The sequence below is a fragment of the Theropithecus gelada genome, chromosome X (genome assembly GCF_003255815.1).
Source record: "Theropithecus gelada isolate Dixy chromosome X, Tgel_1.0, whole genome shotgun sequence".
Taxonomy (NCBI): Eukaryota; Metazoa; Chordata; class Mammalia; order Primates; family Cercopithecidae; genus Theropithecus; species Theropithecus gelada.
In genome coordinates this window covers 81584660-81596293 of record NC_037689.1, presented here as the reverse complement: position 1 = coordinate 81596293, position 11634 = coordinate 81584660, and the positions used below count along the sequence as shown (strand labels likewise).

The 11634-nt window shown below is 38.6% G+C and overlaps 1 protein-coding gene across 2 annotated transcripts in view; it reads right to left on the bottom strand.

Annotated features, from left to right (window-relative positions):
* The window catches only part of HDAC8 (histone deacetylase 8), a 239932-nt gene that overhangs the window by 121474 nt on the left and 106824 nt on the right, over positions 1–11634 (bottom strand). For both annotated transcript variants that reach the window (XM_025373005.1, XM_025373006.1), the window contains 2 exons: positions 7551–7723; positions 5001–5095 (listed from right to left, as the gene is read on the bottom strand). In XM_025373005.1, the coding sequence (XP_025228790.1) occupies positions 5001–5095; positions 7551–7723 (268 nt within the window). The remainder of the gene's footprint in view (positions 1–5000; positions 5096–7550; positions 7724–11634) is intronic.

Genomic DNA, 11634 nt, shown 5'->3' with positions numbered 1-11634 from the left:
GGATCTAATTAAACTAAAGAGCTTCTGCACAGCAAAAGAAACTACCATCAGAGTGAACAGGCAACCTACAGAATGGGAGAAAATTTTTGCAATCTACTCATCTGACAAAGGGCTAATATCCAGAATCTACAAAGAACTCAAACAAATATACAAGAAAAAAACAAACAACCCCATCAAAAAGTGGGCAAAGGATATGAACAGACACTTCTCAAAAGAAGACATTCATACAGCCAACAGACACATGAAAAAATGCTCATCATCACTCGCCATCAGAGAAATGCAAGTCAAAACCACAATGAGATACCATCTTATGCCAGTTAGAATGGTAATCATTAAAAAATCAGGAAACAATAGGTGCTGGAGAGGATGTGGAGAAATAGGAACACTTTTACACTGTTGATGGGACTGTAAACTAGTTCAACCATTGTGGAAAACAGTGTGGCGATTCCTCAAGGATCTAGAACTAGAAATACCATTTGACCCAGCTATCCCATTACTGGGTATATACCCAAAGGATTATAAATCAAGCTGCTTTAAAGACACATGCACATGTATGTTTATTGCAGCACTATTCACAGTAGTAAAGACTTGGAATCAACCCATATGTCCATCAGTGACAGACTGGATTAAGAAAATGTGGCACGTATACACCACTGAATACTATGCAGCGATAAAAAAGGATGAGTTCATGTCCTTTGTAGGGACATGGATGCAGCTGGAAACCATCATTCTCAGCAAACTATCACAAGAACGGAAAACCAAACACTGTATGTTCTCACTCATAGGTGGGAATTGAACAATGAGATCACTTGGACACAGGAAGTGGAACATCACACACCGGGGCCTACTGTGGGGAGGCAGGAAAGGGGAAGGATAGCATTAGGAGATATATCTAATGTAAATGACGAGTTAATGGGTGCAGCACACCAACATGGCACATGTATACGGATGTAACAAATCTGCATGTTGTGCACAGGTACCCTAGAACTTAAAGTATAATAATAATTTTAAAAAATGAATAAGTATTTTAAAAACTAAAAAAATTGTTTAAAGCAAAACAATAACAATGTATCGAGAGGTTTATAACACATGCAAAAGTAAAATGTATGACTACAATACCACAAAGAAAGAGAAAGGAAAAAAATGGAAGAACGCTGCTGTAAAGGTACTATATTATATGTGAAGTAATGTAATACTATTTAAAAGTTGACCCTGATAAGTTAAAAACGTATACTGTAGGCCGGGCATGGTGTCTCACACCTGTAATCCCAGCACTTTGGGAGGCCAAGGCAGGCGAATCACTTGAGGTCAGGAGTTCAAGACCAGCCTGGCCAACATGGTGAAACCTCATCTCTACTAAAAATACAAAAATCAGCCGGGTGTGGTGGTATGCACCTGTAGTCTTGGCTACTAGGGAGGCCGAGGCAGGCAAATTGCTTGAACCCAAGAGGCAGAGGTTGCAGTGAGCCGAGATTGTTCCACTGCACTCCAGCCTGGCTGACACAGCAAGACTGTGTCTAACAAAAAACAAAAAACAAAAACAAACAAACAAAAAAACCAAACACATACCCAGAGGTAAACCCCAGAGAAACCACAAAGATCAGCATTGCCCTGATATCAAAACCAGACAAAGACATTACAAGAAAAGAAAAAACAGGCCAACTTCCCTTATCAACATAGACACGGCCGGGCGCGGTGGCTCAAGCCTGTAATCTCAGCACTTTGGGAGGCCGAGACGGGTGGATCACGAGGTCAGGAGATAGAGACCATCCTGGCTAACACGGTGAAACCCCGTCTCTACTAAAAAATACAAAAAACTAGCCGGGCGAGGTGGCGGGTGCCTGTAGTCCCAGCTACTCGGGAGGCTGAGGCAGGAGAATGGCATAAACCCGGGAGGCGGAGCTTGCAGTGAGCTAAGATCATGGCCACTGCACTCCAGCCTGGGTGACAGAGCGAGACTCTGTCTCAAAACAAAACAAAACAAAACAAAACAAAACAAAACAAAACAAAACATAGACACAAAAAAACCTTGACCAAGTTTCAGCAAAATGAATCCAGGAATACATAAAAAGGATAATATAACATGACCAAGCAGGGTTTATTCCAGGAATGCAAAGTTAGTTTAACATTAAAAAATCAGTGCTTGTACTAACAATAAAGGAGGATACCATATGATCATTTCAATAGATGAAGAAAAACATTTGACAAAATCAATACTCATTTGTAAGAAAAAAAAGTCTCAGTAAATTAGGAATAGAAGGGAACTTCCTCAACCTAAAAAAGAACATTTTTGAAAAATCCTACAGCTAATATTACACTTCATAGTGAAGATTAAGCGCTTTCCCCCTATGACTGGGGACCAGATAAAGATATTCACTCACCATTTCCACTCAGCATTGCACTGGAGGTCCCAACCAGTGCAAAAAGGTAAGAAAAAGAAAGATTATACAGAAAGAAGGAAAACTCTCTTTATTCACAGATGACGTTTGCATACACAGATTATGCTAAGCAATCTACAAAAAAGCTACTAGATTTCTTGATTATATTTTCAGCTCATGGAGGGCAGGGTATTTTGTGTACTCCTTTGTATCCCCTTTATATTTGATGCATATCTCTACAGTCACTCTTCCTACTGTCTTATTCTTTTTCTGCTCTGTATTATAACTATCTGTGCATTTGCATGTCTCCCCAGCACTTACACCACCCTCCCTCCCTAGCTGCTTGAGGTAGGGGATGAATTTCTCTCTTTGCATCTCCTAAGACATTTAGCATGGTGCCTGGCACAGAATGGGTGCTCAGCAAATATTTTTTGATCTACCATTTGTTGATCTGATTTCAGAGGACCACAAGGATATTTGTGTGCAACTGTGTATTGTGCCCCAGAACTTATATGACTTCATACTGTGTAGCCTATTTTTGGCAATTTTCATTAAAATGTTATCTTATTGTACCTGGAAGACTGTCATTTCAATTTTATTCTTTGTTCCTTCTTGCATGACTCACATCTCTTAAACCAGAAGGATATGACAGAAGGAATTCACAAAGGGTTTGGGCAAATTTATGAATGACATAGTCATAAATGTCTGGGTATAAGAAGTGAGCAGCATGCAAAGGGGAAGGAGATAACTTGCTTTTTTTTTTTTTTTTTTTGATACGGAGTCTCGCACTGTCGCCTAGGCTGAAGTGCAATGGCACGATCTTGGCTCACTGCAACCTACACCTTCCAGGTTCAAGCAATTCTCTTGCCTCAGCCTCCTGAGTAGCTGGGATTACAGGCGTGCACCACCACGTCCAGCTAATTTTTTGTATCTTTAGTAGAGATGGGGTTTCACCATGTTGGCCAGGCTGGTCTCAGATTCCTGACCTCAAGTGATCCGCCCACCTTGACCTCCCAAAGTGCTGGGATTACAGGTGTGAGCCACCGTGCCCGGCCGAGAACTTGCATTTTTAAAGTGCCTATTAGGTTCCAGGGGACTATGTGTTAGGCACTTGACATACATTATATCTCATTTAATCTTACAGAATATTTCAGTATAAAGACAGAACATCTATTTATAAGGCCCAGCCTACACCCATTCAGGCCCATAGCTTCTCCACGTACCAGAGGCAGTATTCATCTTTATTAAAAATTTATCAATCTTTTAACACAGATGAAACTTTGGATTTGCTTTTGTTTCTCAGGAATAGAGCATTTATTCTCAGTTCAGTCTTCTACAGCTTAAAACTTGTTTCTGACATAACTTGATCAGTTTATAAAGTCTTAGAGCTTTAAATTACAATGCAATCTGAGATATTCCCACAGCAATAACAGCGATTACATTTGTTCACAGCACTTACCTTTATATTTCATTAAGCTTCCAAATACTGAATAAAGGTAAGACAAACCAAGAAAAGAGACTTCTATTAACCCTGACATCAGCAAATTGTCTCAAATTATAGTGTACCTTCTATTTGTATTCTAGACATATTGAATGGTTTTTCTGAGATACATATTGTACCTCACCTGAGGTTAGGAGAAAATTGGAAGAAAATTAGTTTAAGTTGTTTCTAATTTTTAAAAAATAATAGCAACTTTAAAAAGCATCATGCTCCCAAGTGTACAGCTACTGTATCTGTCAGAATTCATAACATTAAAACTAAAGCGGCATCCCTAATCCTTGGGAAATAGCTTGAGAAGGTGGGGCTGCATGTACCGGTTTGTTATTTTAAGTTATCCAGTCTAAGGTCTGTAGTTATACATCTTAATCTATAACATGGTTCCTGCTTGCAGGGGAACTGGGGTGATAGGTAGGAACAAAGGTATGCCTTTGGATTAGGGATTATCAGCACACTCACAGGTCCCAGACAGCTTTCTGTGAACTTGTTTTGGGAAAACTAGAACAGACATCTTTGCTTTGGAAAACATAAAGCCCATCTTGTATGACTAAAGAAAATGGCAAGGGCTCAAATGATGTTTCACATTTTGGATGGTCCCATTCCAGCCTCTGTGTGCCACTAATTGCTAGAAAAACACCAGCAATGGTGTTTATAGCGCTTATGGGTTCCTTGAATTTTACATTGGTCAAAGAAAATTGAGAGATCAGGACTACCACCAAAGAACATGTGCCACATACCACCTATGAAACTTCTTTAAAAAATAGATGAAAATCCAGCTTTCACATTTAAAAAATAGCCCCTTCCTTTTTGAGGCTAGGGGATAAAAATATGCACATATTCCAAAGAATTCTTTGTGTGAACAGGTGACCCCTTCCCACAGTCTCTGTAATTAATTGAGAAATTAAAGTTGGTTGGCCTTTGAGATCTCTTATAAAAAAAAAAAAAGGCAGAAGGTCTTGGATATTTTGGAACAAGAGTCCACTATTCTGCCAAGACAGTGTGTTATTGTTATTGAAGTGTCTCTCAACAAAACGGTATTGAGTGGTGAGGACGTGATTTTGATTAGGTGGAATGACTCAGCTCTTCCCCTTAAAGAAGAGAGGACTTGTCAGAGCCTTACTTACCTCATGATCTGGGATCTCAGAGGATAGTGTTTTCCCTAGGATGACCCCGGTCAAGTATGTCCAGCATCGAGCCGTGTTGGCAAGGTTATAGCCTCCTGTCTCCATCAAGAATTGTGAAGTTAGGAAAGAATAGTCACAAAACAGCAGGAGAGGGAAGGAGGATAAAGAAAGAGAGAAAAATGTTTTAATAAAAGACAACCTCAAATTGCAGAATTTCCCCTAAATATCCCTTTGTGATATTTTTAAACCACCTATTAGGCAGACTTTGGTGGACCAGTCAAATCATGCACAGTGTAAAACTGGGCAGTCCAAGGTTTGCAAAGATTAAAGAGGCTCTCATCTCTCCAAAAATATGTACCTGAGGAATCCAAACTCCTCAGTTCCATCAAGAGCCATCAGCAAGACTCAGATCTCTGGAATCCGGATCTCTTCAGGTGATCTACCCAATGGAAAGATTTCTGTGATGAATTTTGCAACAATTCTATAAAATGACTGCTGAATGTGATTTGTATTTTAAAACTATTGGCAGATCTAGCCCTAAAAACCCAGGAAACAGAAAAGGAAAATGCTGACAAAAACAGACTTCCTTCTTTTAATATCAGCATTCCTTTTTGCCACAAAACATAGGCCTGGTGGCAGAGATCAAAGAGAGTGAGATGAGGAAGGGACCGTTGATGGATGCTCTGACCCATCTCATCAGGTCCTGTCACAATCACCCAACAGCCATATTGTACTGGCTAATAATCAGCATATTTTTGTGCTGAATAGATGTGCTCTGCCATGCAAGCATTCAAACATTGGCCTTTAGCTAAATTCTAAGAGTATAAAGGTAAAATGGAATGATTTCCTAATCTCAATGCAGCCTAAGGGAAACAGAATCTGGTCGATTTTAGATAGGGTGACCATATAAATTATCATACAAAATGGTATACTTTTAAAAGTAAAAGAGGGCACTATTAATCATTACACTGGGATAACATGTATAAACTAGGACATATGGTCACCCTTTTCTTAAGCTTTTCTACTATTTGAAAGGTCACGGATGCTTTGAGTATGTCTTTTAGGCCTCAATGGGGTCCACTGAAGCTTGGGGATGTGGCTTTCTTTACGAACTGTGTGTTAATAGGGGCTGAGAATTTCAGTTAAATAGTACAGGTATTACTTTAAATACTCCCGACACGGAAAAACTCGAATTTATAAGATAAACTTATTTGGTATATTTAATTTCAAAAAAGGTCACTATAGGTTTTGCTTAGGTAGTAAACTATCTCTGGTACATATACAATATGATTTGATTTGCAAAAATTCCATTTATGCACAAGCATTTTCAGGAATACACATATTTCCTAAGAAGAGTTATATATTCAAATGTCAAAACTTTGGGCTAAGAAAGCAAAAAGGCTTTAGAGCATGCTAACAGGCTTTTAATGTAAAGACTATAGCCTCAAACAAAAGTCAGGTTCTAACCTGATGTATATAGTAGAAAGGTCTCTCCCCCTCCTTAGCTGTACCTGTATCATAATCACCATCCTTAGTGCTGTCAAGGAAAGTAATATGTCACACAGTACTTATCAATTTTATCTTTTTCTTCAGTTGAAGTTAATATATTTCTTGCCAGCTTTTCATAAGAGGTTGTCTCTTGTAAGTACCTTTAATTTTGAGCCTTCTAGAGTTTGAGGCTGCCAAAGGACCAGGCTTGTGTACTTGTGTTGAATGCCCACTCATTTAATAAGGCCTCCCCACAATTTCCTCTAACAGGTTGACAAAGCAACCAACAATTAGCTCTTCTATAATATATGCATTTTAAGCTCAATCTGCTTGACCATGTTATTTTAACACACCAATCTATTCATCCAATGAAATAAAGATTATGCTAGGTAGGTAGACAGAAGATTTTAAGCAAGACATCTTTAAAGGTGGTAGATGTTGTGACAAGTTCCATTCTCAAATGTATAAATGCTTCTACTGAATAGACTGGGCTTCCTTTTGGCTAAGTAATACAAATAATCAGCACACACCAAAGGCAAGAATGCCCAAGAGACTACAGATCTCTCAATTTTACTTCACTATAACAAATCCACGCTTTTTGGGGGAAGAGTCATTCTTGAATTCAGCTTATTTAATTAATTTGTGTGTTTACTACTTACATACAAGTAGAGTTGGAATTTCAGTGACATGTTCCCAAAAGATGATTACTAGAACTGAAAATCAAATACTACACTGAGAGAAGATGGATCAGTCTACTGGGGTTAACATCCTATATTCTTAAGATTCGAGGTAACCTTTAACCAGAGGATCTTTGCTTCAGGAATTGAAATTTAGACTTTAGAGTGCCAAGAAGTCAATGCACATGCTAAGCTGAGAAGTGTGTCAGAGTATTTTCTTATGCTGAACTGTGGAGGTGGCAGATTTTATTGACTCAGGCTTCTGGGCTTCAGGTATGTTGGTATTATCCAATCCAAGAAAGCCAAGTTTTCCAAGTTCAGTGCCAATGTACAAAATGTGGAGGAAGGTCAACAAATTCTCCTGGTAATCTTCCTCTATACTCACCTCCTCCCAAAATGAGTGTTGCCAACTGCCATTGAAGGATGTACTTAAGACACTTGCCAATTCCCACTGGAGTCATGTTAAAGGAGCACATGGGATCCCCAGCTATTGTGTCAGCTCCCAACTGTAAGACCACTGCTTTGGGATTAAAGGCTTGGTATACTTCCTTTAGTACACTATATAAAATAGAAAGGATACAAAATATCAGAAAAATATAGGTCAGTTTGGTCTAGGGGTAGTGGTGGTGGTGGGGCAAGTTAGAGGTATAACTGAATTAGCAAATAGTTAAGGGAAAAAAACACAACCTGTCAAACTCATCAAACTTTCCACCTAAAAAGGGTGAATCAGACCATATGTAAATGATACCTTAATAAACCTGACTTGCAAAATAATTCCCTCTACTTCCACCCTCATCAATGAACACATCTGTCCTTCTGTTTTAAAATTCAGACTTCCTTGAAATATTCATATTAATTTAACTTCAACAGCCATAGGACATAGTATACACATTTAGTCCATTTTAAAATCTGGGGAAATAAAATATATACTGAATAGTCGTTAAGGGTTCTTTCTGATTATTTAAGATTAGGACCATACTTGGAGTTTAATCACCTGGTTCTCAGTGGGGACTGGGGAGAAGAATTACATGCTTTACAAGCATAGATGTTATCAGGTAAGTTTTTATTATGCAAAAGGACTAACGGGTTATGAAATGCAATCCTCCCTAATGCATATGTAACCAGGGTATTATAGGGAAGGGAACTGTAACAACTGATCTAAAATTATAAATCTGAAAGCACCCTAAAGAACAAATTGTAGTGTAACAATGAGCATAATTTTGGATAGAATCATTCAATGCTACCTAGTCAACCTACCTTTTATTTTTGATAGAACACTTGTAGATGAAAAGGAAGATGTCAATGTGACAGACGACCTTAGTCAAGCTTTCAGTATTATCATTAATTGAACACTGACAGTGTCCAGAATACATTCCTAGGAGTTATAAAGTCTCTGCTCTCAAGGGGCTTACAATCTACTTTCCAGTTATTCAAGGGCCTGAATAACTCTTACAGAGACGTATAAACAAGTGCAAATTAACATACATCAGAGTTGAGAAAATACAGAGTCAAAAAGTGATCAAAAATGTTGAGGTTAATGACCTCTTCATAATCAACATGTCAAATTACACCAGTGCAGCAAGACCAGAAATATCCCAGATCTTTCTGAAAATGCAAAAGGAATTCAGGGACATAAAAAGCCATCCTCCCAAATCCATATGTAACAAGGGTACTGAAATTATTGAATAGTGCTCACCCACAGAGGCATTCTTTGACTCAAAGGACTGTTTTGTTTTGATTTCTCATCTACACAGAAGAATATTGAGTGAGTGATCGTAGAGATTATAAGAATATTATAAAAATAATGACATATGATCCTTAATACAAGGATACTTGGGCCTATTCTCTCTTTCATATGCTTATCTCCTGGGTGCAGAGGGAAGATAAGCTAACTGAATAGTTTAGACGACATTTATTGAGCATCTACACGTACAGAGCACCCTATTAGCTGCTGCTGGGAGACACAGAGGAAGGCGTGATGTCTGTTCTAAAAAGGTTTCTAGCTTAAGGAGGAGGAGGAGGGGGAGGCAACAAGACTAATGTTCTGTTCATTCATTCTTTCCCTCACTTACCACACATTTTCCTGAGCATCCACTGTGTGCCCAGCATGTAACTGTACCAGATGCTGCAGGAACAAAGATGAATATGACACAACCCCTAGCTTCATGTAGCCCGGAAATAGAGGGAAAGACACAGACTATGTCAATAAATAATTAAAATACAACGATAAATGAAGTGTCAGAAATGGCACAGAGTAGGGAATAATCAACTTTTCCTGAGGATTTTAAAAAGGCTCTACAGAAGTAACTCTTGACTTAGGTCCTAAAAGATGAGAACTACAGTGAGCCAACTCTCAAGATGGCTAAACTGAAAAATGGTAACAATGATTCCTGGTAAGGATGTGGAGAAACCAGATCATAAACATATCTTGCTGGTGGGAACGTAAAATGATGTAGCCACTCTGGAAAATAGTTTGGCAGTTCCTGTCAAAACTAAAAATAGATTTACCATATGACCTAGTAATTGTACTCTTGGGCAATGTATTCCAGATAATTTAAGACTGATTTTTGTGTAGGAACTTGTACATGAATGTTGATAGCAGCTCAATTTGTAATAGCCATACATTGGAAACAACCCAGATGCACTTCAACAGATAAATGGTTAAACAAACTGGTACAACCATGCCACTGGAATATTGTTCATTCATAAAAAGGAGCAAACTATTGATACATGCAAAAAAATCTGGATGGCTCTCAAGGGAATTATGCCGGGTCAATAAGGCCAATCTCAAAAGATTGTCTGCTGCATGAGTCCATTTATATTATATTTGCAAAATAATAATTACAGAGATGGAGAATAGATTAGTTGGTTGCCAGGGGTTAGGGATGGATGTAACTACAAAGGCATAGCATGAGGGAGCCTTGTGATGATGGTACTGATCTGTATCTTGATTGTGGTTGTAGTTATGCAAGGCTACATGTGTGATAAAATTGCATAGAGCTACACACACACACACACATACACACACACACACACACATGCATGTATAGTTGGTGAAATCTAAATAAGCTCCATGGCTTGTACCAATGTCCAATATCAACTTCTTCATTTTGATGCTGTAATATAATTGTATAAGGTGTCAACATTGGGGGAGGCTGGATGAAGGGTACCTGGGACTTCCCTATATATTTTTTTGCAACCTTCTGTGAATCTGTGATTATTGTGCAATAAAAGTTTTTTAAAAAAGTGTAGAAATTTATAGGTATGTAGGGTGACGATAGGGAATTTGGAGGCAGAGATGATTGTGGGGTTACTGGTAGGGGACTAAGTCCAGAGAAGGAAGTATGCACGCAGGAGCATGAAGGCTTGACAGCAGGAGTGGTGGGATGAGGCTAGAGAGGTAAACGTGGGCTATATATACCCGGCAGGCTAATGAGTTTGGACTTTTGCTTAAAGGGTACAAAATGTCTCAAACATTGTATGGGTGCATGTGTGCATCTGTGTGTGTGTGCTTTGAAGGCATAATTAGATTTCCATTTTAAAGATACTGAAGATCTATTGTAGGATACCCTGAAGGTTGATGAGGGCTTTTGCAACCATCCAGGCCAGTGACAGCAAGGATAAGGAGGAAGAGACAGATTTGGGAGAAATTTATATGGTAGAATTGATGGGGTAATAGAGAATGACACACAAGAAAAGCATATACATATAACATTTGTGAGTGTTTGGTATTTAGGAGAGAGGAAAGGATAAAGGCAGGCAGGTGTTTCTGGAGTAGTTGTTTTGATTACAGCCACGTAGGGAAAATAAGTCCTCAAGGAGTTCTGATAAAGAGGGCTCTGGATGGGTATTGAAAAGGTTGATAAGAAGCTTTGAGAAAGGTAGGGCATTTTGTACATAGTGCAAACTTCAAAGCAACTGAAGTAAGGGCAGCTTACAGAGGGCTGGATGGTGAACACTTTTAAATTCAAGACTGGAAGTTTTCATTTGATTTGACAGTCAAATGGAAACCATTGGAGAAGTATGAGGTAAGTACTAATGTTGCTGAAAAATTATGCTTAGGAACTTAGCTTTTTGCTGTTGCATGTAAGGTCAAAGTGACAAAGTCAACCCCACAGGGGTTGGCAAAAAGGGTATTGAAGCATTCTAGTCATAATGGCAGCAGGAAGCAAGGTAAGGTAAATTTGGAAAAAATTGGGAGGGCTAATTGACAGAGTAGGAGTGGAGCATCAAAGAAGAAAACACTGTGTCAATTCCTCCAGAATTCCCAGGATGGGAAAAGAAAAATTGGAATATTATTTTTCCTATTGCCACTTCCAAATCTAACATTCTTTCCTCTCGTCAATCGCTCCCTCTTTTGAGTCAATGTCATTTGATAATATTACTCAAATACTATCGAAGTTCTTATCTTTCACCTCCCTTGGGGATTTTTTTTTTTTTTTTTTTTTTTTTTTTTTTTTTTTTTTTGA